Source organism: Diabrotica undecimpunctata, chromosome 7 (genome assembly GCF_040954645.1).
Source record: "Diabrotica undecimpunctata isolate CICGRU chromosome 7, icDiaUnde3, whole genome shotgun sequence".
Taxonomy (NCBI): Eukaryota; Metazoa; Arthropoda; class Insecta; order Coleoptera; family Chrysomelidae; genus Diabrotica; species Diabrotica undecimpunctata.
This window is the reverse complement of record NC_092809.1, coordinates 134099761-134127718: the sequence shown is the minus strand read 5'-3', so window position 1 is coordinate 134127718 and position 27958 is coordinate 134099761. Positions and strand designations below refer to the sequence as shown.

Here is a 27958-nt window from a genome sequence, read left to right as displayed (position 1 = left end):
ATAAATTTGGCTCAAGTTACTAATGTCAGTTCTCTTATTAAGAGCATTTGGGTGTTTTAGTATTGAACACATTTCCAAAAACTGTCTTTTGACGAGATTGCGTTCATTGCCAAGAATTTTAACTTCATTAAAGTTCACTTTGTGCTTAGAGTTAATAGCATGCTGGGCAAGAGCACAAGTATGCTTAGATAAGTTGATATCACTGCGGTGTGTCGTAAGACGCCCTCTCAGTTATCTCCCTCTCTGACCGATGTAACATGAGTCACACTCAGCACAAGGTATATGATAGATTACATTAACTTGTTCCAGAAGGGACAAGGGTGTTTTAGTTTTAGAAAACAAATTTCTGACAGTCTTAGCATTCTTAACTGCAATTTTAACAGGTACGTTATTCTGTTTGTACAGTTTAACGAATTTCTCAGTAACATGAGGAAAATAAGGTAGAGATGAGTAATGGGTAGTTGGAGTCCCAAGTAGAGTATTAGGCAGAACAGTGTTATTAATGGAATTATTTGATATTGTTCTAAGTTATATTCATCAACTTACATTTTATTAACTATTTTGTCAATATCAGATTTACATATATTAAGTAATTGTTTTTTTGATTGACTTGTTTAGTAATTTTTTTTAATTGAAACTGATTAATTTTTTCATTCACAGTTCCAAATGCTATGAACCTTGGACTGTGGAAATTGAATTAATCTTCACCTGTTGGCTGGCTAACCAGTCACAACGTAGATATTATAATATATGATATTTTGTATTGATCTTGCTTGCTTTGTTCTTTGGTTTTCTAAACTAATCACTGGGGGAAAATGGTGATCTTAACCACCTTTTCCTTCCATTTTTTGGCTTTTTAATGACAAGTTGTCACCCAAACTTATCATATTCTTTAAATGTATCGCTCTATTGCACTAGAGGTTGATATTTCGCCTTGCTGTTCTGTCATATTTTGACCTCAAGGCCACTGTCTTTTCACGTTGTTGGCGTGGGTGTTACACCTGTTAATTCATTTAACTGCGGCACTCAGTAAGCTAAAGACTGGTAACTTCATTTTACTTTTAAATATTATATTTTAATCTGAACCAATTCAATAACGTTACCTAAAGTCAAAATTAAATTTAACTGATAATACATTGTTGGAAGTGCATCTCATGATCTTTCTAGTTCTCTACATATCAATTTTAATGTTTTTTACCTAAGTTTTTTACAATAATTTTTTATATACCTACATGTATGATTATCACATGTTCTTTTGTTGTGCTAAGTTTGTTAATTTTGTAAACTGTACCTAGTTTCAATTAATTGTTTATACAACTTTATCTCTAAATGTCCATTATCGTAAGCTTTTTCACATATTTAATATCATTGACTGCTACATGCAGTTTCATATTGTTTTTCATATTGTTCTTTTTAGATGAACTGATGATGCTTCCTGAGCAGAAAGCGAAACGACTTCAATAAATAGGTGAAGTAACCACCTTCTTTGTCTTTTATTTCTCCACTTTGACCAAAAAAAAAAAATCGGTTGCCTGTAAAGTCGGTTTTACGGGCGAAGATTTTACGTGACAACGTCTTTTTCTCGGTAGAATATTTATTGATATGAATATTATTAAATTGCACAATAGTTGTTGGCAGTTGAAACGCGCTGTTTCTTCTCAATCGACTAAATTACGATTGATTGCAGAGTGATTTAAACTAATAATTTACTTAACACTATCAACATTTGTCAATAGTATGACATAACCTATAAACTCAGTTTCTCAACTTTTGTGTCAATCTAACAATTAATCAATCAATCATAGTTTACGATAATGAAATATTAGTGTACAATTATTTACCTTTATTGTTGTAGTTGTTGTAAATTACGAATCTAAGCACTCCACATTTTCACTACAGACACAGCTGACGGTACTTTAACCACACGTGTGAACTTGTATTATGACGCTTTCTCGGTTTTCCAACGCCAAGAACGCTCGAGAAAGACAGAGACACAAGCACGCGCCGATTCAACGCGCCTAATTCTCTAGTGCTGCGCGCGCAGCGGACCGATCATGTTTGAGTGGGAGAGAGACGCAAGGCATTCGCCGGTCCGGCGGGCCTCTCTCTCGTTCGGTGACTCATCGTAACAGACGTGAGCGGGCGTTACACTTTTTCATGAGTGACTCCGAGCCACAACCTAATTTAAGATGTTGTCACGTCAAAACCCACCACTCTTCGAGTGTTCCTTAGTTTATATATATATATATATATATATATATATATATATATATATATATATATATATATATATATATATTACCAAACCAAACCATATTGGAAGGTAAAGTATGATCAGTAGGAAGACGCCAGAACTCATGTCTAAAAGACTTGAGGATATGGTTTGACCGCTCATCTTTGGTGCAGTAGTTTCCAAAGATACAATTGTTATTTGGTTCGTCAACCTTTAAAAATGACCGCGCAATAATAAGAAGAAGAGAATGGTAAGGAAAACTAGAGACAGGAAGAAATAAAGAGGGGTTGTTAAGAAGATAGCATAAACAAAAGGAATTGACTCTTCCAAGAAATTGGATCTGGAAGGCTTTTGCGACTTAATCCCACATCGAGGTGTACATTATGTTTCTTAGTGTATAAGTTTACCGTATTGAACTTGGTCAAACGGTCTTTGGAAATCTACAGGAGATGCAAACATACTTTTATTGTATTTCCTGCATTTTTGTAATAGTACTTTCACTGCCAACAATGTGTCTCTTGAACCCATTTCACCTCTAAATCAGTGGCGGCTTTTGGGGGTAGGCAGGATAGGCCGGGCCTACCCAATAATTTTAAGAGCTTTAAAATTGAAAAACATATATTCAAAAATTATGTTAATGCATTTAAATAACTTTTAAATGTACTAAATCACTCAATACATTAGCGACCATTAAAACAACTAAGTTTTATATTACCACAGAAAGCATCGAATCGTATTCAGGCATTTTAAATATCATTAATAGGCCCGATCTCAAAAGTTCGAATAGCTATGATGATTGCCGACCTCCGCCGCGGAGATGGCACTTGAAGAAGAAGAATAGGCCCGATCGGAACTGGCCGACCCAGCTCACATAAGATCCCCGTACAAAAAGCGTTTGAAGTTAAGCAGCTTGCCGGACAACGATTTATATTGTCGTGTTTATGCTTGCTGTTTAGGCACCAGACGATCGGGCCTACGATGACCATCGTTGTCACTTGTAACGTAATTATCGAATTGTAATATAAATTTTCTTTTAAATTATGATAAAAAAATATGTAACATAATCTATAATTGTAACATATTTTTAAACAAACAACACAATTGCAAACAAGTGCACGGTTGCCTAAATAAATTTTAAAAAATTCGTAAAATTCGAAGAAAAAAAAATCACATTTGCGTGATTTCTATATCGCCTGATTGTATGCAACTTATATATGTGAGATTGTTTTATAACTGATACATAAAAATGAGTTTTTATGACGCTTTACCAGGTTGCAGTAATAGTAATGTTGTTAGTGAGTGTTTGGACATTGTTGTTTCACTATTGGAATCGCCATTATCTAGAAGAACTGAAATTGATAGAAAAAAATTATTATGAATGAAAGGCCTACTCCAACATTGCGTATTGACCAAAAAGATGGGAAAAAGTTGCGTACTTTTAATTGCTCTTGGTATGATGTCTACAAATGGTTGTCTGGAAGTATTACGAAAAACAGACATTGTTATTCTCTAATAAGAAATGTGTATAGAATTGTGAAGGATACTTTGATTTAAAAAATATGTCTGCCTCCTTAAAAAACATTCCAGTTGCAAGGAACATTTAAATAATTTCCTGTCCTTTAAGGATGTACAGAAGAGGGCGTTTTCTGTTCGCGATTTGCTAGATGAAAAATCAAAAATCGCAAAAATTAGATACAATGCAGAAGTTAAAATGAACAGAGAAATCATTAAAAAATTAGTTAGGGTGGATGGGGTCATGACCCCGTGACCCCTCCCTCTGGATCCGTTACTGATTACACATAGCTATGTAATTTGCTGGCTTGGCCTAACCAAAATTTTACCACACCAGCCGCCACTGCTCTAAATCTAAACTGTGTATTGTCTAGTTGCTTTTTTTCATTCTTTTATGTATGCGTTATTGGCTTTAGGATTTTGTTTACTTGTTCAAGGGTAAAATTACAGACTTTAACCATTTATTTTGTATTTGACCGTTGAGGTATATTTTATTAAATAATTTAGATAGAAACTCTATATTTTCATCGTTTAAAATCTCCATTAGGTCTACTGAAAGTTTGTTGGGACCTGATGCTCTAACTTCTAGAGTTTTTAATTGCTTGTTTTATATCTGATGTTAGAATTTGTAGATATTCATCAGTTGGTGTTGTTTCATATTGCTAAAAAAAAGGAAGCAGAAAAATGTGCAACACAATATAAACATTTTAAATATGGTACGTTGTTTTAAATATAAAACATTTTATAGAATCAGACCGTGATTATTAACCAAAAATATTGATTAGCTTTTAAAATAAAATCCATTAAATACTAATTTATTTAAACAAGAAATGTATTTTCAAAACGTATCGGTCAATAAATACATTTTGTTAAAGTAATTAACGTTATTCACGTTTTTTTCCTTTAATTTCAAAAGTTAACCGACTTAACTACGGAAATAAACTACAATATTATTCATAAGGAAAAGCCTGTATACCATATATCACAAAAAATTCTAGTAAAAATTTATGAAAGGTATATTTATTTATAAGTAAATAAACATACCTTTCATAGAAATAACACTACTGAGCTTCCCATATAAAGTATATGAGATAATACTAGAAAAACGTCTTTTACAAGAAGTTGATTCTAAAATGGAACAATCACAGAGTGGATTTAGAAAAGGCAGAAGTATCCAAGATCACATTTTTACTATCAAGAAACTAATACAAAACGCACGGAACTCAAGCACTGAGTTATACCAAGCCTTTATAGATTTAGAAAAGGCATTTGATAGTACTCCAAGGAAGGTAATTGAAATATGTTTAAAAAAAGAAAGGTGTGAAAATCAAACTGAGGCAAGCCATTAGGAGTATATATAGACATACAAGGAACAGAATCAGAACCGATAATATGGAATACGAAGAGTTCATAGTAAATGAGGGTCTACGTCAAGAAGTCCTAGGCCCCATACTGTTTAATATTGTCTTGGATAACATAATTAAAGAAACTAGAGCAAAAACATTGAAATTATATGCCGGACATAGAAATCTAGAAGCAGTGTAGATCTCAGAGTGTGCATACGCAGACGATCTAGTGATATTTGGGATAAATGAAGAAGCCCTCAATCGAAATTTACAAGTATGGAACGCTGCACTAATTAAACGAAATTTAAGGATCAATAATGATGAGTAATGGTATGTGGAAAAAATAGGAAACAAATGAAGATAACACTCAACGGAAATACACTTGAACAAGTCGATACTTACAAATACTTGAGAGTACAAATAGAGAACAGAGGAACTGAAGAAACTAAAATAAGTTCCAGAATAGAAAGTGCTGCTCGGATGTACCACGCAATTAAAAGTACGTTTTTGTCAAAAAAAGAAGTATCCCAAAAAGCCAAAGTGACCATATTCAAGACAGTGTTTGTGCCGATTTTAACTTTTGGTATTGAAAGTTGGACGCTTACTGATAAATTAAAATCGAAAATACGGAGCATAGAAATGAAGTTTCTTAGAAGAATAATGGGTATAACCAGGTTAGACAGGATTAGAAATGAGGTAGTCAGAGAAGATCTTAAGGTCCAACCAATTATTAAGAAAATTTAAGAGGCCTAACTGAGATGGTATGGATACATGGTTAGAATGAATCAAGAAAGACCAGTTAAAAAAGTATGGGAAGCCAAAAGACAAACCAAGATACCAAGGGGCAGGCCAATGAAGACATGGGATGATAATGTAACCTCAATCCTAGAGACATGAGGAATCAGTATAGAACAAGCAAGAAACCAAGCAAAGAATAAGAAGCAATGGAAGAAAATTGTACATGCAACTAACTAAAGACATTACACCCGAACACCTTAGGGTAAATGGGTTTAGGATTATATATATATATATATATATATATATATATATATATATACATATATATATATATATATATATATATATATATATATATATATATATGTATATATATATATATATATATATATTTATTTATTTATTTATTTATTTATTTTTTATTTATTTATTTATTTATTTATTTATTTGTTTATTTATTTATTTATTTACAAAAACCCTTGCCGGATAAATCACAAAACGATTTCGGGATAAATATTCCGTCTTCAGTGTTGCTGACACCCAGAAAAAAGTAAAAACAGAGATTAATCAGAATTTTGCGAAAATAGTTAAAGACACTACTAGAGGCATAGAAGAACAGTGGAACGAAATGAAGACATCTATTACCACAATGAGAATCAAACCATCAATCAAATCAGAACCAATCAAAAAGAGAAAAGAAGCAAGAATTAATGACAAATAAAATATTGCAGATGATGGAAGAGCGAAGAAAATTAAAAGGTAGAAATGACAATGAATACAAAAAGTTGCATAAGACTATAATAAAGGTAATAATATGAGCAAAAGGAGCATGGCTGACGGAGAAATTCACGGAAGTTGAAATACTACAACGCAAACATGACGATTTCCATACGCACAAAAAAATGAAAGAGGTACAGAATACCAGAAAACAACGCAATGCAGGCATAGTTATAGACATTGAAGACCAGATTTTGACTACCATTGAAGATAAATTACAAAGATGGAAAGAATATATGCAAGAATTATTCGAAGATGCAGCAGGAAGCCCGACTGAAATAAACAATCCCTACGGCACAGAAATAACAAACGAAGAAGTGACTATGGCCATCAAGCGGATTAAAGATGGGAAATTACCAGAACCTGATGAGGTGCGTGGTGAAATTTTAAAGCTATTAGAGGCACACTAAATCACAGCTCTTACGAAGCTATTCAACAACATCTACGAGACTGGTTACTTACCAAAAGACTGGCTACTATCAATATTCATTCCACTTCCTGAAAAAGCCAACGCTAGAAAATGTGAAGAACATAGATTAATTAGTTTGATGAAACATGTACTTAAAGTACTCCTTGCTATCATGCACTCGCGCATATACACCAAAGTAGAAGAACACCTGAGTGAAGTTCAATTTGGATTCAGAGCAGGACTCGGAACGAGAGAAGTACTTTTTAGTTTGCAAGTTCTAATACAGAGAGACAGGGATGTCGACTGCGATGTGTATGCATATTTCATTGATTTCGAGAAGGCATTTGATAAAGTACCACATGGAAAACTAATCGATATCCTAAAAACATCAGGACTTGATGGTAAGGATATAAGACTGACCTCAAACTTATATCTTCAACAAAAAGCAAGATTACGGCACTTGGGATGTTGAAATACGATATCTTTACCTATTCGGCAAAAATATTACCAAGGGTGATTGTCCTCGACGTGACAAAAGCAGCTTGTGAGTGAATAGTAGCAAAATTCCTAATAGTAGCTAGTAGTAGAATTCCTAACTGAATTGTCAGTGGGGCTCTATAAATAGACAAAAAATGGATATCTTAATATCGCAAATAATTAATAACGAACAGTAAACGACTTACCCCAAAATATTGAGTTTCTCTAGATGGTAACTGAAAAATAAATATATTTTAAAAGCGATGTATAATTAGTACTTACATTAAATAAGGTTTACAAGATAACGCATTCGTTTATGGAATATTATAGCCCGAAACATAATTTATTACTAAAAGGGTCTTTTAAGTTTAAGGGTATTTTAAACACTCATATGTATTCGAAGCGATAAAAATTAATAATCTCTCTAAACTCGGATTCACCAGTAGATTTCAGCGTTGGCTCTTACGGACAATGTTAATCAAATGAAAGAAAACGCTGCAGCGTTGCTAGTTCATCGTCGGCCTCAACGTGGCAGAGCCGGCTTCGAACTTAACACTCCCTTACACACGGAGCACTTGCAATTTTGCACTAACATTCACTGATTTGCCCTAATGACTGTTCCAGAAAATATTCGGACGTCGTCGTAATATAGTGCTCAACAATTGTTAAGGATCGTAATTATGATTTCAAATATTTTAAAAGTTTGTTGAGATGCTAGTATGATGACTTGAATAGAATTAATGAAAATAGACGACTTTAATATTCAACTTTTTGCTGACCCTAGTAAAAAATGGCCATAATGGCAAAATTTATTTTATTTCATTTAAAATTGATAATAAAGTCGGGGTATCAATATTACTTTAATTATATTAAATTTTTACAAACTTCGGCTATTTCTGGAGTAAAATATTACTTCGATCCTTATCAATTGTTGAGCACTGTTGAGACCTTTTGAATAGAATTGAAATGAATAGAAAGAAAATGCCACCATTAGTAAATAAGTCAAAAATATATCGAGGATACATCATTTATATTTTAGTATTATTTATATAGGGTATTTCATTAACAGTTATCCATATGGTAACTGGAGATACCTTAGCACAAAATACGAAGATTTAACCTAAAACACTAATCACATGCTATGATTTTTGTGACTGATATTTTTAAGTTAAAGTTGATTTCATATAATTGAATGAACAATCTTTCAATAAAATCCTTGCAACTCATAAATATTGGCAGTATCATTTTGATGTCTTCTACTTTTAAATGTTTAATATATCTGATTTGCCGATATGAATGAGTCAGATTAAATTTAATTATTAGAAGAATTTTTTTACTAACAACAAAATTTTTGTAATTGATTAGTATTTTGTATTTCGGTAATGACCTCCGAAGTAAAAGTCGTAGAATTCGTAGAATAGCTTATTGACTAATGGGCGTTTGTAGAAAAGGTTTAACCGTGTAGAAATTTCGGTATTGTTGTAATTAAATACCCATTTAGAATTTTCCTGATAATAGTATCTACTAATTGTTATACGAGTGCGTATATCTATAGCAGTTTTGCAGTTTGTAGAAACGGTTTAACTGTTTTGTGTGTGCATTCGAGAAGGTACGTTAACTTGTCAAAAAATAAGTGCAATTTATTTTTAAACTTTTTTATGTACTGTGTTAAAAACATGGAGCATTTAGAGGTGAAAAGTATCAAACAAGGACAAATCTTAGATTTATATGCGCGACAAATTATTTTGAATATGTTGATATATACAACAAAAACAAATTCCGATATGACTCCAACACAAATTGTTTCTATAACAAGTACAGCGCTGGGTGTTAGCGATAGGACAGTCTGAAAAATTCGTCACGAAGGATTGGATCATAATAGAGACTTACCCAAAATTCTAAAAAACCCACGTAAACGGACCAAGAAGGAAACCAATCGATAGTTTACCTACGATGAGAATATCAGGAGCCTACTGAGAAGACTTGTTCACATGGAATTTTTCTTAAAGAACATACCTCCCACAATCAAAGCTATCCTGGATGCCGTTAATTTACACGAACATTTGCTTAAATTTTCCAAAAGTACTCTATATCGACTATTGCGAGAGATGGGGGTTGTTTATGAAAAAAGAGGAAAGAAAGCAGTAATGATGGAACGTCCTGACATAATAAATTGGAGGCATAAATTTCTTAGAAAAATACAGAATTATCGAAATCAAGAATACAATATTTTCTATTTGGATGAAAGTTGGGTAAATATCGGACAGTAAATACAGCAGGATACAGTAAATAAGGTATGGATGGATTCAACCATAACCAGTTATAAGGATGCATTTTTAAAAGGCTTGACTACTGGTCTAAATGATCCAAAACAAAGAGGTCCGGGATTGGTCTTGTTACATGTTGAATCTGATAGAGGTTTTATATCTATATCTATATCTTATAGACAAAGTATTGAAAATACAGACCGGTAATAGAAAAATTTAGAATGTCGCAGTATATTACATACATCGAAAATTAGAATACTTTACACACGTGGGGAGAAATCCTAAATGTATTGTATTCTAGTTTTCCCTAAATAATTACTGCATGTAATTATGAATAATTGAATAATCACTACATGTAATTATTCAGGGAAAAAAAGAGAAACGTATTATTAGACAACGAAGGAGATTGTCTCAAGAACATTCGCCAGTGGTATGGAACCAGCTCCACGACACTAATTAGGTTAGCTGCAGATAAAGTAAAGATCATGCGACTGGTTGCCAATATTCTTGGAGGACAAGGAACGTAAAGAAGAAGAAGTTTCTATGTACTTCAACTATGTCCTAAAAATCCTCGAATCTATATAAATCCTGATAGTGTCAATCCTTTTAGATAGCTGTTCTGTGCTTTAATATCAAAAACTTATATTAACTTTACACTTAGTGATAAAATAATCTCTTCGTATATCAGTATTTTAATCAAACTATATCTTCATTCTCTTTGAAAACTTGAATTTTAGTCATTTATTAAAATAATAATACATTCTTTATTTTTAATTTTAGTAATACCAGGAGCACCCGGAATAACAAATGTTTGGTCCCAAATCAGCTTCAAGTTTTCACGACAAAAATTAGGATTCTACAAACCAGAAACTCAACCAGATACTTCAGATGACGACATTCCTATTAAAAGACCAAATGAAAAACCATCGGTACTTCATCCAATACCAACACCAACTCCACCTAAAGTCACGCCAATAACGCCTAAGATTCCACAACGACAGCCTGACGCATGGGTGACACCTACTAAGGACACCGACATACCAATCAAACAACCTACCGTTCCTAACCCTACTGAGAGTGATGCGGATGTTGATCAGAAGTATATTCAAATATTTTACTATAAAACTCATAAAACTCTCTTTTTTTATGCACATGCTTTATAATCAGAGGTATGTATGTTAAAATTATGTGAGGTACAAAGTAGAGGTCGGGTGTAAACGTTATGTGGGTGTTTTGGAAAAGTAGAAATGCATTCAACTAAGGTAGTATAAACGTATAGCAAATTTGATAAATTTTTTAAATGAAAATGAAGTAAGGTAAGCAATAACATCAGTAAATTATTTTAGCATGTCTAGTAAGCGTGTTAAAGAAGAATTTCTTATATTCATTATAACTAAAGTTTATTCATTTAGCAAATTCCCATCTGTAAACATGAGCCCGTGTTGATATTTGCCCTCTCATTCGTCAAGAGGCTATTAAATATAATTTATTGCTTTAAGCCAGACGTATTCTCATGTTACAGATCCAAACTTGCCATTCTGTTTAAATTTAAGTTGTAAGGTGTTGCTTTTTTATTCAAAATGTTTACTTTGTTGTTATTCTCAGTTAATAAATATTTTATTTTAGCACATTTTCCTTCAATGGAACATTAAATTTTGCTCACAGTGATTAAATTTCAAGAAATTCTTACACTAATAGTTTCAAAAGTAAATATTTTTAAAAATCACATAATATACCTCAGTACGACCCTGTTTGCCTTTCACGTGCGTTTGTTGACGGATGGGAATATGTAAAACGAATGAAGTTTACTCATTTTTCCTATATAAAAAGTCAAATAATTTTAAAGTACCTAATTATTATTTTAATAAGAATAAGCCACAATTTAAAGTTAAAATTTTAGGTAAGCAATAACATCAGTAAATTATTTTAGCAAGTCTAGTAAGCGTATTAAAGAAGAATTTCGTATATTTATTATAACTACTCATTTTTCCTATGTAAAAAGTCAAATAATTTTAAAGTAATTACTATTTTAACGGGAATAAGCCACAATTTAAGGTTAAAGTAAGTTTATTGACGCTTCAACTTCCACTTCGGAAATCGTTCCCAAAATACAAACATTAATAAATTAAACAAATTTTGTTTTTTGTTACTTGGTGAAAAATTCTTCTAATAATTTAATTTTATCTGACTCCTTTATATTGATAATTCAGACATACATTATACATTTTAAAGTAGACGACTTTAAAATGATATTAAAAATATTGCTGAGTTGCATTCCTGGGACGACTTTATTGTGAGATAGTTCATTCGATTACATGAAATCAACTTTAACTTGAGAATATCAGCCAGAAAAATCATAGCATGTAATTCGTCTTTAAAGAGACAACCACATGCCATGATGAAAATAAAATCTCCTGTTAGTGATTCCATAGTAAATCATGAGGAAAAATTCAGAAAAAAAATCTCTTTTACTCTTTTTTACTCTTAATAAACACCAAATTCTGATTTTCTATATTTGTTATTTAAAAAACATAAATGATGTATCCTCGATATGTTACTGAATTACTAATACTGGTATTTTTCTTTTATTAACTTCCTCTTTTAATATGGGTAACCAGATCCTACTGCATTCTGCCGAGGAATTTGCGACACGATTGGTCTCATTAGAGCCGCTTCTTTAATTTTCTCTTTACCATACGTTTCTTTTAGGACTATACTTGAATCATTCCATTGAACCCGATGTTTATTATCCCATGCGTGTTTACATATTTGAGATCTATCAAATTCTCTATTTTTAATATAAGCTTGATGTTCACTTATTCTAACATTTAATGGCCTTGATGTTTCACCTAAATAAAACTGATCGCATTCACAAGTTATTTTATAAATACAATTCTTTATCCTTTCTTGTTTATTGTTAGGTTTAGTTTTAAATAAAATAAATCTCAATGTGTTTGTTGTTTTGAATGTTGTTGAAATGTTAAATTTATTTCCTATGTTTTTCTGATACGCCTTTATGTATGGCATTGTTATTTTCCTCGTATTATTCCTTGTGTATGCTGTACTGTCGTTCTAAGTTGTTCTGTTCTATTCGGTCGATACCTATATCCTACAACATACACAAAGAATAACACCTAACAATAACATTCATTAAAGGATTGTCAGAAAAACTTAAAAGGATAGGAAATAAATTTCAACATTCAAGATAAACATTTCAATAACATTCAAAACAACAAAAACATTGAGATTTATTTTGTCTAAAACTAAACCTAACAATGAAGAAGAAAGGACAAAGAAGTGTAGTTATAAAATACCTTGTGAATGCCATACCTTTTATTTAGGTGAAACATAAAGGCCAATAAATGTTAGAATGAGTGAACATCAATCTTTTTTCTTGGTCTTTTCCTCGTGATTTACTATAGAATTATTAACAGGAGAATTTTACTGCCATTATGGCATGTGCTTGTCTTTTTAAAGACGAATTACATGCTATGATTTTTGTGACAGATATTCTCAAGTTAAAGTTGATTTCATGTCATCGAATGAACTATCTCACAATAAATTCGTCCCAGGAACGCAACTCAGCAATATTGGCAATGTCATTTTAAAGTACTTTAAAATGTATAATATATGTCTGAATTGTCAATATAAATGAGTCAGATAAAATTAAAGTATTAGAAAAAATTTTCACCAAGTAAAAAAAACAAAATTTGTTTAATTTATTAATGTTTGTGTTTTGAGAACGATTTCTGAAGTGGTAATTGAAACGTCAATAAACTTACTTTAACCTTCAATTGTGGCTTATTCCCATTAAAATAGTAATTAATTTAAAATGCCACAAGAAAATAGCTTCAAAACAATTTTAAAATCTTTAATCTTTAAATGAAGATACAATTGATACCAAATAAGCTTACTCTGTTATAACTCTTTTGTCTTTTGCCATAATCAACTAATGAATATTGTTTTTTTTTTGTGATTATATGTCCGCGTATGTATTCAGCATTTTAGTGCGCTTGGAGAAAAGTTTTGTACTTTTTGGTACACAACTTAATCATTTGGCCCTCTTTTTTAACAATAATGATGAATAGACTTGGAATCTGTATTTCTGTATTTCAGCCTCTTTGTCTTCTGTGAACAGTAGTTTGATAATACGTATCTGGAGAAATGTTTCCTACTACTTGCAAAATAAATAGAGTAAATAAATAGCCCTGGCTATTTATCTACTTTGTATCTACTCTAAGATATTACCTGTTTCTTTAGATTTGGTAAATAAAGAGATACGCCGTAATTCTATCTTTCAACGAAATACTATTAAAATGTCTTTACTGCGGAAAAGGTTACTTGCTAAACTTCCCAGAAGGAACTTGTTAGGAATTTCCAAATTCCCGTTTAAAACTTTTTGGGGCAACTGGATAAAAATTAAAAACTTAACCATCTCAAGCAGACGTTGTTATGCTTCCTGTACAGAAGGTTGCTCTCTTGGCGTATAATTTATTTTTAATCAATAGTTTATTAGCAGTTTGACCTTCACGCGCCCTCACTCTGCCTGTATTATTTTTGGCGAATGTGAAACGTTCTAAGGTATTAGATTTGTGTATATAACTATACTCGTAATACCCATATATCTATAATACCGATCATAGGTAATTAAAACTATTACCTTTCACAATAATTTTACCCTTCTTAGTTATCATTTTATGTGTAGTAACTCTATCTTTAAATTAACATTCCCAAATACTTTGTTTTTATCCTACTTTTAAACTTTTGTCATTAACAGGTTGAGGCCAGCCTCTTTTTCCTTACATTGCCAAAGAGTCATTTGAGTACCACATATGGTACTCAGTCCAGAAGATAAGTTCAAATATTGAGCGCCATATATGGTACTTAGTATAACTCACAAAACTGCATGCTGTGTACCTAATTAGTCACTAGGCTTGTACATTTTATATGGAGAAATTAAAGTTTTGGCCTCAGAAAACCGTTCCATGATTTTTACCCGTAGCTAGATGGTATAATACTTTTCTTATAACGGTCGTTTATCAAAGTATAATAACAACGCTTTTTTTAACTTAAATATTTAGTTAACAAGTAGCTTAAATCTAAAAAACGGTAAAAAAAATAGTCGACAACTTAAGATAAATGCCAATAATTACTGTAGTATGGCAGCATGCGCCTTAAAAAAGCAGTCAAAACACTTTGTCCACACACGTGGAGTATCCTTTTGTGCTGTTTGTCTCCCATACTTGGTAACAATATCCCCATACCATAGCTGCAGCGGTTTCTTTTTAAACATTTTACTAAATTGTGTAAATTACTAGCAGGCATTACACAATCGCGTTTATAAGCATATCTTTGATGATTTCTTCTCTAAATTGTGTTATTTTTATTGATTTATTTGGTACTTTAGAATAAAGTGACAAGGCACTTACAACGGCAATATTTAGTAAAATATCAAAGGTAACTTTTCGGTATCATTTCAATGACCTCCTTGAAAATAAATTATACGAATTCATTTGATCCGATACATGTATGAAGGATTTTCCTGCATAATATTCTACTACAACCTGCGGTTTAAGTTTGCCTTCTCGTCTTTGTACCACATTTACTATAGAAGGCATATGCTTCGAACTTATAGCAAGCACATCTCGTCGATTCTTTCACTTTAAGACTATTACACCATTATCATTTTTCCTTGAAACAATATCACCTTTTTTTAGTTTTATTTTAGTAACATCAATTGGATTGCGTTTCCTATTGGCTCGAAGTGTCCCTACTAAAAAGGCTTGCCTATCCAGTAATTTCTCTGCCCAAGTAAGACTAATATACCAGTTGTACGCATATAGTGTTCTACCAAAATCTAAATATGGCTCCATTAATTTTATAACCACTTTTGAGTATACAGATATACTAGGCTAAGCTTTCTTTTCAGTATAAACTTTATATTGCAAAGTGGATATTTTAACCGGATATATACACTCTGGGCCAAAATTAACCGGCCACCTTAAAAATGGGTAATTTTTAATGTCTTATATCTCCTAAACCTGTTGTTCCATTTAAGTGATTTTTTAATATGTTATAGCCTTATTCCTTGATAATATCGTTATAATAATATTGTTGCTAAACAGGTAAATCTTCATTGTATACCGGGTGTACGAATTAAACTGTGTTTTTTTCTTAAAGTTTGCATCACCCTGTGGAATATTATAGCATCTATAAAATATTGAAATTAAAACCTAACTATGTCCTCATATTTTCTCAACATTTTGTTTTTTGATTCATTCGTTTATGTTGGATAATACAAAAGTTAGGTAGTTTAACAACTAGCTATGTTTTTCATCAATACACAAGATTTAACTCACCAGCAAAATTAACCCCACCACCTTTATTACTGTTTTGTTTATATTGTCTGTGACAGTTTGTTTCCTAAATTTGTGTCATCGAAGGATTTTTGACATACTTATAGTCGTTGTATGACATTGTTGCAAATCTGTTTCCGTGTTATTAACGATTCTTGAACAATTTGTAATTAAAATTAAATTTGTAATTAAAATTAACAATTAAAATTGTAATTTTATATCATTGTGAGCGAATATTGTTCAAGTTGAAATTTTAGTGCTTATTTATTGTTTGTGATTTTAAAAATGCCACTCGTTCCAACTGATGCTGCTAGGGCAGTGGCTTTAGTTGATGCTGGTTACAGTCAACGTCATATCGCTGGTATACTCGATGTACCCAGAACTACGGTACAAGATGCCATCAGACGATTTCGGGAAACAGGATTGTACAACCGCAGGCCAGGTCAAGGCCGAAAACGATGCACTTCAGTTCGAGGTGATCGCTTCATTGTCACTAAAGTATTGAGAAATCGCTTTTGCACCACTCCTGAAGCTCGTAGGTCTCTTCTTGGGGTGAGAAACGTTAGTGTGAGTAGACAAATGATTAGAAGAAGACTGTCAGAAATAAACTTGAGGGCTTTTCGTCCTGCTCGTGCACCACAACTGCTCCCACAACACAGTAGGGCTAGACTTCATTTTGCGCGAGAATATGCTAACTGGACTATGGCGGAATGGAAGAATATACTGTTCTCAGATGAGAGCAGAATAGACCTAAAAGGTCCAGATGGACACCAACGTGTCTATAGGCGTCAAAATGAAAGTTTTGCTGCATGCGCTATAACCGAAACAGTGGCTTACCGAGGAGGGTCAATAATGATTTGGCGAGGTATTTCTTACGAAGGGCGTACTGATCTTATTATGTTCGATAGAGGCAGTGTGAATGCCCAAGTATACGTGCAAGAAATTCTCCAAGACCATGCCATGCCTTTTGTACCATTCATTGGTGATAACTTCAGACTAATGCATGACAATGCACGTTGCCGTACAGCAAGATCTACCCGTGAGTACCTTAATGAGGTCGGGATTCAAGTTCTACCATGGCCAGTACACAGTCCCGATCTTAACCCAATTGAGCATATCTGGGACTAACATTATAATTATTAAGACACTAGGTCGATGATAAAGGATTGCACTTTTTAGGGGAACGTAAAATTTCCCAGATCGAAAAAGAAAACCTTATGCCCTGAGAGGTAATAACCAACAAAAATAATAATAACAAATATGTTTTCTTTGTATCTACTATCTAAATGAACGTAAAATAAAAATTATTTAGGTATAAATATTACAACATTTGGAACAAAGCCTTTTTTGTTGTCGTGATACGTGTTAATAATTTTAAGTAAATATTTGCATTCTAACCTCACACATTTAATTTTTAAACAAATCTTTATTAAATCACGTGACGATTTTCCATTCGAATTTATTATTCTATTAATATTTTTTTTTATTAATAAAGATGTGTGTAAAAATTAATGTTTAAATAATTGTTGGTAAACTTTTAACTTTTTATTTTTTTAATATTGTCAATTAACATAACCATACTTCTGTTTATAGTATTTGTGGGTAGATATACTTTTAAACGAATGTTTCATATAAACTTTTTCCAAACGTACTTGAAGGGATAAAAAGCCAAAGAGAAAACTATTTATTATTTACATAATTGAGTAGTTAACTTGATGATAGATTCTCTAAAATAAACATACTTATATTTTAAATAATGAGTCTTAGTAAAAACTCAGACATTAGAAACAGTTAATAATCCTTTGACTAAATGATTTGCTTCCCAGATATCTTTTCTCACACTAGATCATTTAGGTAATGTTGTGTACTCGTATATAGCACATTTAATTTAAATAAATATTTAATATTATGTAAGCAAAAAGAAAAACAGGCCGTACAATTTTTGGTTTTATAGATAATTCTGAAAATTTGTAGATATACCAATGGGAATCGAAAATATCAGCCACAAGGAAATTCAAAAGAAACGAATGAAAATTAATCAGAAATCGTGTCATTTCCTGTCTGCCTGCCTATACGGCAGGGCAATAACTCCTCAAGGAGAAGTTTTTATGAGTTTTTAAACTTGGTACATAGCTTCTTCGTTTAATTAAATACCCTCTTAGATATATAAATTTTTAATCAACCCTTTAATCGGAAAATAGAAGGGACTTTTAAATATTGTATTTTTTGGAATATGTGAGTTTTGGAGTTATAATTTAACAAAAAATAATAATTAGAGGAAAGCCGCCTAATATTAGGAAAACGCCTAACATTGGATAGCTAATTATTTTAAAAACAAATAGAATAATAGGTGAAATCTATCCACAGATGGCTAGACTATGATTCAAAACTTAACGTAGAGCTCGCTGTAGAATCTAAAGATCGGACATCTTAGCATACTTGCAAATTTATTGAAACGCACATCCATACATTTTTTGAGTTCACCTCGTTTTATTAGTGCTAAAAACATTTCAAATAAGGTAAAAAAAATCGGTTGCCTGTAAAGTCGGTTTTACGGGCGAAGATTTTACGTGACAACGTCTTTTTCTCGGTAGAATATTTATTGATATGAATATTATTAAATTGCACAATAGTTGTTTGCAGTTGAAACGCGCTGTTTCTTCTCAATCGACTGAATTACGATTGATTGCAGAGTGATTTAAACTAATAATTTACTTAACACTATCAACATTTGTCAATAGTATGACATAACCTATAAACTCAGTTTCTCAACTTTTGTGTCAATCTAACAATTAATCAATCAATCATAGTTTACGATAATGAAATATTAGTGTACAATTATTTACCTTTATTGTTGTAGTTGTTGTAAATGACGAATCTAAGCACTCCACATTTTCACTACAGACACAGCTGACGATACTTTAACCACACGTGTGAACTTGTATTATGACGCTTTCTCGGTTTTCCAACGCCAAGAACGCTCGAGAAAGACAGAGACACAAGCACGCACCGATTCAACGCGCCTAATTCTCTAGTGCTGCGCGCGCAGCGGACCGATCATGTTTGAGTGGGAGAGAGACGCAAGGCATTCGCCGGTCCGGCGGGCCTCTATCTCGTTCGGTGACTCATCGTAACAGACGTGAGCGGGCGTTACACTTTTTCATGAGTGACTCCGAGCCACAACCTAATTTAAGACGTTGTCACGTCAAAAATTTAAATGTTTTTAATCGGTAGTGTAATGAATGTTAAAGTTGACATATTTATGTACGTTTAGTCATGAAATCTTTGTCTGTTTATCTTATAAAAATTCTAACCTGTAATTTAGAAATGTGTTTAATATTGGACATAGAAGTAATTCTCAATATTGGATATCCAATATAAGCAACGTTTTTTATGTATCTATACTGAAGAACGATTTTGTTACAGAATGTCCTCTAAAAGAAGAAAGCAAATATGGCCTCTGTAATTTCGGCTGTACTCAATGAGGAGATGGAATATTTAAAAGTAGCGAAAGCATACGACGTACCAAAAGCTGCATTAAAATATTATTATAAGAAAGAAAATCCACTGGAATACCTTGAAAAATCAACTCTTTGGCCAACAATTTGCCACAGTCATTTTCTAATTCAAAGGCTATTGCAGCGAGAAAATGGCTAAGGCATTTTTTAAAGTGTAACAAGACTATTTCTTTTCGAACGCCATAAGGTGTACCTGCTGCCAGAATCAAAAGATTTACTAAAGAAAATCTTAAGAAATTTTATGATTTTCTGGAACCAGAACTAAAAAAGATAAAAGTTAATCCAAGCAGGATTTATAATGTTGACGAGTCCGGGATAACAGCTGTTCAACACAAGCAGACTAACGTTATAGGCTTGAAAGGAAAAAAACAAATTGGAGCGTTAACAACTTCAGAAAGAAGTTCACTTGTGACATTTGTCATATGTATGAATGCAAATGGGTATTACATTCCTACAATAATGATCTTCCCGAGAAAAAACTTTAAAGCAGAATTGATGGATGGAGCCCCTCCTGGAGCAATTCGAAGATGTCATCCTTCTGGTTGTATTTAATCCTACTTATTTACGCAGTGGATGGATAATTTTATTTTCCATACTAAGCCATCCGCCGAAGATCCTGTCATTTTAGTTTTAGATGGTCACTACTCGCACACAAGAAACTTGGATGTTATTAATAAGGTTTAAGAAAATAATTTCATTGTAGTATGCCTACCTCCACACTCAACTCGTAAGATACAACCTTTAGATGTAGCCTTTATGGGACCTTTAATGACATATTGCCAACATATCGAAAACTGGTTAAGAAATAATCCTGGTAGAACAATTTTCCCGTACCAGATTGCTGGTTTGTTTGCAAAAGCTTATTTATGGACAGCATCAATGGAAATCTCATTGCATGGTTTTGGAAAATGTGGCATTATGCCATTTGATAGAGATTTGTTTTATGATCAAGATTTTGCAATCCATGAACAGTTAGAAACTTATCTTGTAGGTGACAATAATAACAACTAAAATAAATCTCCAAACACTATTGAGAAGCCCAAGCACATTATCATTGACCACCTGACTTAAAACCTATGCCTGTTTTACCTGGTCCATCAGGAATTAAACGAAAGAATTCTGGTGCAGCTGCTTTAATTAGTGAATTGCCTTACAAAAAAAGCTCTTGAAAAAGCAATATCGCCTAAAACTGCAAGCGGTGTTAAGAAAGTGGTAAACTTTGACTAATACATGCAGAAAGTTAAAGAAAATAAAAGAAAACATAAACGCTGATACTAATTTACGCAAAGAACCCAAGCAAAAAATTAAATCGAAAAACAAAAGGAAAACAGAAGTCGTTTTTTTTCAGATTCATCAGAGTCTGAGCAAGAAATGCCGTTTGTTGATTCTGAAGATGACATGGATCAAGAAGAAGCGGATGTGGAATGCACCTACTGCCTTGAATTTTTTTCTTCCAACAAAGCTGGACAACAATGGATACGCTGCTGCAAATGCTACAGATGGTGTCATGAAGCTTGCGGTGGTGATGAAGTCAACATTAATTTAATTTGCGCATTTGGTATGGATGGATAGTCACTATTTACCTTTTATTATTTATTTTTGTACCTTTCAGAATAATAAATATCGTTTACTGAAATCAAATTAATATTTTGTAATCACCAAAATAACAAATATATTGTTTACATTGTACATGTATATGAAATAAGCTTCTCCCTAATATCGGATACCCTATCTAATAATAGGCGACTATTTTGTGAACTGTCAAAATTGGGTTTTTTATTAACATTTTCTTATCGCCTACAGGTATATTTTAGAGTAATTTCAATCCTACCAGAACATAATAGATAGTTATACCAATAAATTACCAATAACAAAACAAAATTAGAATTTATTTTTTTGTAAAAAGTAGCAGTTGAAAAAAATGTATCCAATATTAGGCGACTTTCCTCTACAGCATTATTTTGGTTTTAGTTTTTGAGAAAAAAAAAGATTTTGTTTATTTTACGTACAAAGTTACGTACAAATATGTATCAATAACCTCTGTAGATTAAAGCTTTTATTTAATTCAGCAATCAGGAGAATTACATTATAAAGGAATATGTAGTCAAAGACAACTTTCTCTTTTTAATGTCTGACTTAAGTTAAGATGCCTTTCAATTGTAAAATGGCCACTGCATATACCATATATCTTTTTTTTTGTTATATTATAAAATTTGTTGATTAACATGTGTAAATGCTAAATTAAGTTTGGAAAAAGTAGTGTAAATATTAGAATAAGTAAACCATAAGTAGTTGTTTGTTCTAGTTTTTCAAACCAGTAATGAAGTAGAATTTATGAAGTATTTAGGTATTATTTCAATTTTTACAGGTTAATGAAAATTTTATACCTTGAGCACAGTCTCTTTTAATCTGTTGAACTTTTTATCATTTCCATTGGAAATGTTGGCAATTATTCTGTCATGAATTTGAAAACTTAAGTGTGTTAACTTATTAGTGTTGTTAAGCTGATACTCGTAAATTTGCTATCGTTTTTGCTTATAAGATGAGTATATACATTTCCTACCAAGCAAAATTTCCGTACCCTTCCAACCAATATTTAAAAATATTATAACTATTTTAAATCTGTAAAGTGCTTAACTAAAATGCTCCGTTGGGGTCTATCGGTAACATTTCTTGCCATAGATTTTTTTCTCTTTTTGTATTTCTGATTTATTGAATAATGCCTTTCATATTAAATTTAATGTATTACTAACACACATTTATCTACTGATCCTCCCAACCACATATACTGCGTTTTCGACCTGCTAATCTAAAGTCTTTGCTCTCCTCCACTAACATGATATCATTCGCAAAGAACATTGACCAAGGAGTCCCTCCCTAATTTCTCTGTCAGTACGTACATAATAATGTTAAGCAGGTAGGGACTACTTAGTGACGAGCCTTGATGCAAAACAAACTGCACTAGAAAACTTTCGGTCAATCCAACACAAGTCGTTACTTTTGCGTACGCTCACTCATACAATATCCTTCACGAGCATTACCTACTTCTTAGAAACTTATTTGTCTTCCATATATCTCCATAGCTCTTCTCTATGAACTGTGTTGTGCGCCTTCTTAAGATCTACAAATACCAAAGGTAGCTCTTTTTTCTCCTCGCCATATTTCTCCATCAACTCTCTAAAAGAAAGCAATGCATCCGTTATCCTGCTTCCTGGCCTAAACCCAAACTTTTCTTCTCTTATGGATTTCTTTCTCCTTAACTATCGTTCTGCAGTTCTCTCTCACAGTTTTATTGTATGCGACATTAACTTTATCCTTCTATAATTTTAACAGTCCTGAATGTCACCGTTACCTGTATACAGTGGTACCATAATGCTCTCCCTCCATGTATTAGGCATATTTTCCTTCTTCTTATATATCCTACTCATAATTTGCGACAACACATCAACCTCTTCCTCTCCTCGAGCCTTCCAAACCTCTACAGATATTCCATCAAGTCCTACTGCCTTAGAATTCTTTATCCAATTTAAAGCCTCAAAAACCTTATGTCTCGTTATGCCCGGAATTACATTTTCATTTGGGGTCCCTGCATCCTCTGTCTCTTTTGGTGTTCTTCATTTAGTAACTTTACAAGGTATTTACTCATACCATCTTTGGTCTATTACAACATCGAATCTTAACACTCTTCAATCCGTACACTTAACCTGCAGCACGTGAATCACGTCCTTTGATGGTTGTTCTTGCATAGGATAGCGGATGTAGCAATGCTGTATAATCTTTTCATCTCTTTGGACGTTTGCAACTCTCCATACAGCTTTGCAGACAGTCTTTCCTTAGCAGTAGCTACAAAGCGCTTTGCTCCCCTCTTTGTAACTTCTTTAACCATTGTAGCTTTCTTCCCTTTTAAACCTTGTGACAAAGAACAAATAAAAAAAATAAGACTGAAAAAATAGACACCAATATTGACACTCAAGATAAGAAACTGAAAAAATAAATAAATAAAAATAAATTTTAAACATTTTACACTAGCATAACTGATCATACAGCAGAAATAAATAGCCGAATAGAGATTGTTAGAAAATCATTTATATGAATGAAGCCACTTCTAACGTACAAAAATCTTGATTTGAAAATCAGACTACGTACCATTCGATGTTATTTATTTTCGTATAATATCATAAGAAGGACAATAATTTTGCCGGCAATATTTTCGATTGGTATGAAAATTTGTTGCCTGGCAATTTTCGCGAATTAAATTTTGAGAGTTAAATCACGAGACGTCAGTCCAATGATTTTGTCAAAATTTTATAAGCAAAAATTGCTAAAAGGCAACAAACTTCAATAAAACCAGAAGAAAATTTTGCCGGTAAATAAGTTTCTCTCGAATGATATTCGACAAGACTATTTCACGAGACAATTAATGCACCATATCAACGAAACATAATCTTTTTTTATTTGTATACAATATTAAATGTAAAATTAGTATAAGCTATAGTAGTTTGCCCATTCTTTTCTACCAAAGCTTGATTTTGTGTATTATTGATCTGTAGCATTTGGGAACTCGAAGGTCCAGCTTCATTTGTTGTTCTGAGATTTTCGATCAACTTCTGATGGTGACTGAAATCCAGATGCAGTTTTAGACAGCTTGCATTTAAGTGACCCGTTAATTTAATTAACTCATGTTCAGAAACACTTTGCTTGAACAAGGTCAGTCTTGTTCAAGCACAGCTGAAGATCGATGAGAATAGTTTGTTATTGTATGTTTTTTGTGTCTATTCCAATTTTTTTAGCTGACATTTTTGTCCACTTAGATACGGTGTTGATTTCAAGGGGACAGTTTAAATCAAGATCCATCCTTGCAGTTTGGGTAAACGGTAAGAAAGAGTCTGTCTGATAAAATCTTTGGTCTTCTTTTTTCCATTAATTTTAAAAATAATCTAACTGGGCATAAATTTTCGTTTGACGAATTTCTTATTAGCCATTTGTTGCTTGCCAAACTTTTCGAAACGCCTTGAGTTGTTTGCAGTTTATGGCCTTATTGCCTCTCAAAGCAAGTTCAAATGAGTAGAGGTTTTTTTTGTGCTCCATCGGGGGTTTCCTCGTTGTAACTTTGGATGATTTTTAATAGTTCTTCGGTAGATAATGTTTTTGAGTCGAGTTTTCCTTTGTATTAAACACTTTGAAGCTGCCTCCGCTTGGCATCTCTAGCCAATCTAGCACATTTGAAAGATATATCTGTGTAAAGTGTTAAAATGAATTCTTCATGATTAATAAACAATTAATAGACGTGGTTTGATGACTATATTGAAAGAAAAACTGGTTATACAAATAAAACTATTTACGTCTGTCACACTTAATGTCTAGAGATGAACTGGTCACTGCTGTGTCCCTTGACTGGTTTTTTTTTACTCGTTCGATCGAGGAGTTAAGGGCAACACACATCAGGGACGGGGCTACACAAATTGCTCGAACAATCTGTGAAAGGGTCGATTTTTATGCCGTACTTTGTAAAATATTTTTCTTGTACCATTTTTGCTGTAGTATTTCACATTGACTTTACGGATGACTTTTTATAGTCCTCGCCATTGCCTTTTTTCATGTTAAAGGCATAATCCTGGAGAATTTTTGCCAGTACTGTTATGGTAGTACATCCTTCAAGCGTAAAATTTCTCACCCGTTCTTCTTCTTATGGTGCCCTATCCAATTAGTAGATGTTGACGACAATTCTGGCATACTCCTCTCCGTCTTGTGTGGCTCTAAAGAGTGCATGGGCATCGAGGTTTGTCCAATTCCTTATGTTTTTAAGTCATGAATATTTCTTTCCTCCGATGCACCGTTTTCCTTCTATCTTCCCTTCCATAATAAGCTTTAAGAACTGGTACTTGAAATTTCGAAACATATGATCCAGATAAGCAGTTTTTCTTCTTTTTATTATTGACAGCAATTCTCGTTCTCTGTCCATTCGATTTAATATTTCGACATTTGTTGTGTAATTCTCACCCGTTGGAACTCCGAAAAGTGGGTCCAAATAGAGCTTCTGGACCCCTTCGTGTTCAATGGGACATTTTCCGAAAATTGATTTCTTCACCTGATTGGCATCCAAATCTTGACTTTTCGTCTGGATTCATTTTATCTGTCCAAAATTGATTACGCCTCAATGACGTTTGTCAAACTGACAACAATAGAACTACCTAACACCTTCGTGACGGATCGGTCTTAATTTTGTCGCTGAGAAATCACGTGCAGAAAGGAGTTTTGTCAGTATGAAACATGGCGTTGCTATGACGTTTTCTCAGTTAAAAATAGTCTAGTGAAATAGTCAATATTATTATATGAAGCTAAGATTTGGACATTAAAAAATGAATTTTAAAAAGAATCGAGGCTTTCAAACTCTGGTTATACCGGAGACCATAAAAAATATCATGGACTAATAGAATTCTAATCGTCGAGAAGCACTAGAGAGGGTTGGCAAAGAAACAGAACTAATCACCACAATACAAACAACAAACTGGAATACCTAGGCCACGTAATGAGAGGACCAAAATATGAAATTTTGAGACTCATAATACAGGGAAAGGTTCAAGGAAGAAGATATGCTGGCCGAAAGCAGAATTTTTGGTTGAAGAATATACGTGATTGGTATTAATGAAGGTTTAGAGCAGCAAGTACAAAAATAAAAATAGTCATTATGATTGCCAACCTCCGTATGGAGACCGAGCTCTAAGAAGATAAGAAGACTACCACAAACCTCATTGTTGATTTGTAAACAAAAAATAGTCCAGGTACTTGGTTTTGCCAAGGCTATAAACCCTTTTTTTTGCTAGCTAAAAAATCAAAAAATAAAACATAAAAAAAAAGATAATTAAACAAAAAAAAACAAAATAACAATAAAAAAAGAAAAAACATTAAAAAAAATAAATTAATTAAATAAAATTAAAAATAGGACTAAAAAATATACAAAAAATGACACCAAAATAGAGAAACTTGAAAGAAATAAAGAAAAACATCAATTTTAAACATCTTCCAGCAACATAACCCCTCTTTGTTGATTTGTAAACAAAAATAGTTTGGTAATTTCTTTTCCAATGCCAACACTACAAAAAAGTTTTAGAAAATTAATCCAATTAAGCCAATGGCGAATTAAGTCCAGTCTGTTCTTTGATATTTAATTTATAATTAATATAAATGCATTTAACACAACCAACTGAACAAGCAACTATTTATGTGAAAAAAGAGCATACAATCTTACAGCAAGTTAACCAATTCTGTATGTTTTCAGACTTATCGACTCAATCTTTACCACAGCACCATTTACCAGTCCATCCCCACCGGCAACATTTACATCTCCATCGTTCAATAGCGATTTCAAATGCGGAGTGGCTAGTAATGAACAACAGAAAAACGAGTTAGTACCCTTTATATTAGGTGCCACTACAACTGAGATTGGACAATACCCTTGGCTCGTCGCTTTCTTCTGGAAGAGGGGATCCAAGTATGACTACAAATGCTCCGCAACATTGGTTTCAGATAAACATGTCCTCACCGGTAATATACTTCATTCTTTAACACTCTATTTACAAACATTTTTAAATTAATGAAAAATATATAAATTACATTTGTATTGACTGTATTGCTAATAGCTTTGATTAAAAACTACACTGTGTAGAAGTGGCGTGCCTTGACATTTAAAGAATGGGATGCAAATTAAATTAAATTATTAAAAGACTTACTAAACTTTTTACTTGTAGTGCAGCTCTATTCTTCTGTCATCCTTGGCAAACTCGTTTAAAACCGACTTATAAAAACTAGGATTTTCAAACAGTTCTTTAATAAGTTCTTTTTTAATTCACAAAATCGCTACGTTAGCTAGTCTTTCCTCACTTATGGAATTTCTGAGAAAGTTTTTAATCCGCTTTAGTACAGAAAAACTTCGTTCCACAGACGCACTTGTAGCAGGTATTGTCATCACCAAGTCACCTAATGTTGAAACCTCACCATATACTGTATCCAATTCTTTTATCCAATGCTTTTTTAGACAGATAAAAGCTCCTTCCGGGAAACTAGAGTTGGCATATTTATTGCAATTGCATAACTCCTCAAATCTTAACTCACGAAGGTTTTTAAATCTTTCTTTAAGCTGTTTGGAAATGTTATATATAATTTCACAAAAAAGTCGATGATGATAAAATATTTTTGTGTCACTTACATTGTCAATTCCAATCCGTTTTCGCTTGGCTTCCATATCTTCGAGATTGCAAGCTTTTGGCCAGATGATATCAAATTGTTTTATCTGTCTGTTGATTTGGATTGATTTGGACTTCGAAT

The 27958-nt window shown here is 32.6% G+C and overlaps 1 protein-coding gene across 2 annotated transcripts in view; it reads left to right on the top strand.

Annotated features, from left to right (window-relative positions):
• LOC140445867 (uncharacterized) overlaps nt 1-27958 on the top strand; it is a 73312-nt gene that overhangs the window by 30917 nt on the left and 14437 nt on the right. For both annotated transcript variants that reach the window (XM_072538265.1, XM_072538266.1), the window contains exons 4-5: nt 10540-10858; nt 26913-27178. In XM_072538265.1, coding sequence (XP_072394366.1) covers nt 10540-10858; nt 26913-27178 — 585 coding nt within the window. The remainder of the gene's footprint in view (nt 1-10539; nt 10859-26912; nt 27179-27958) is intronic.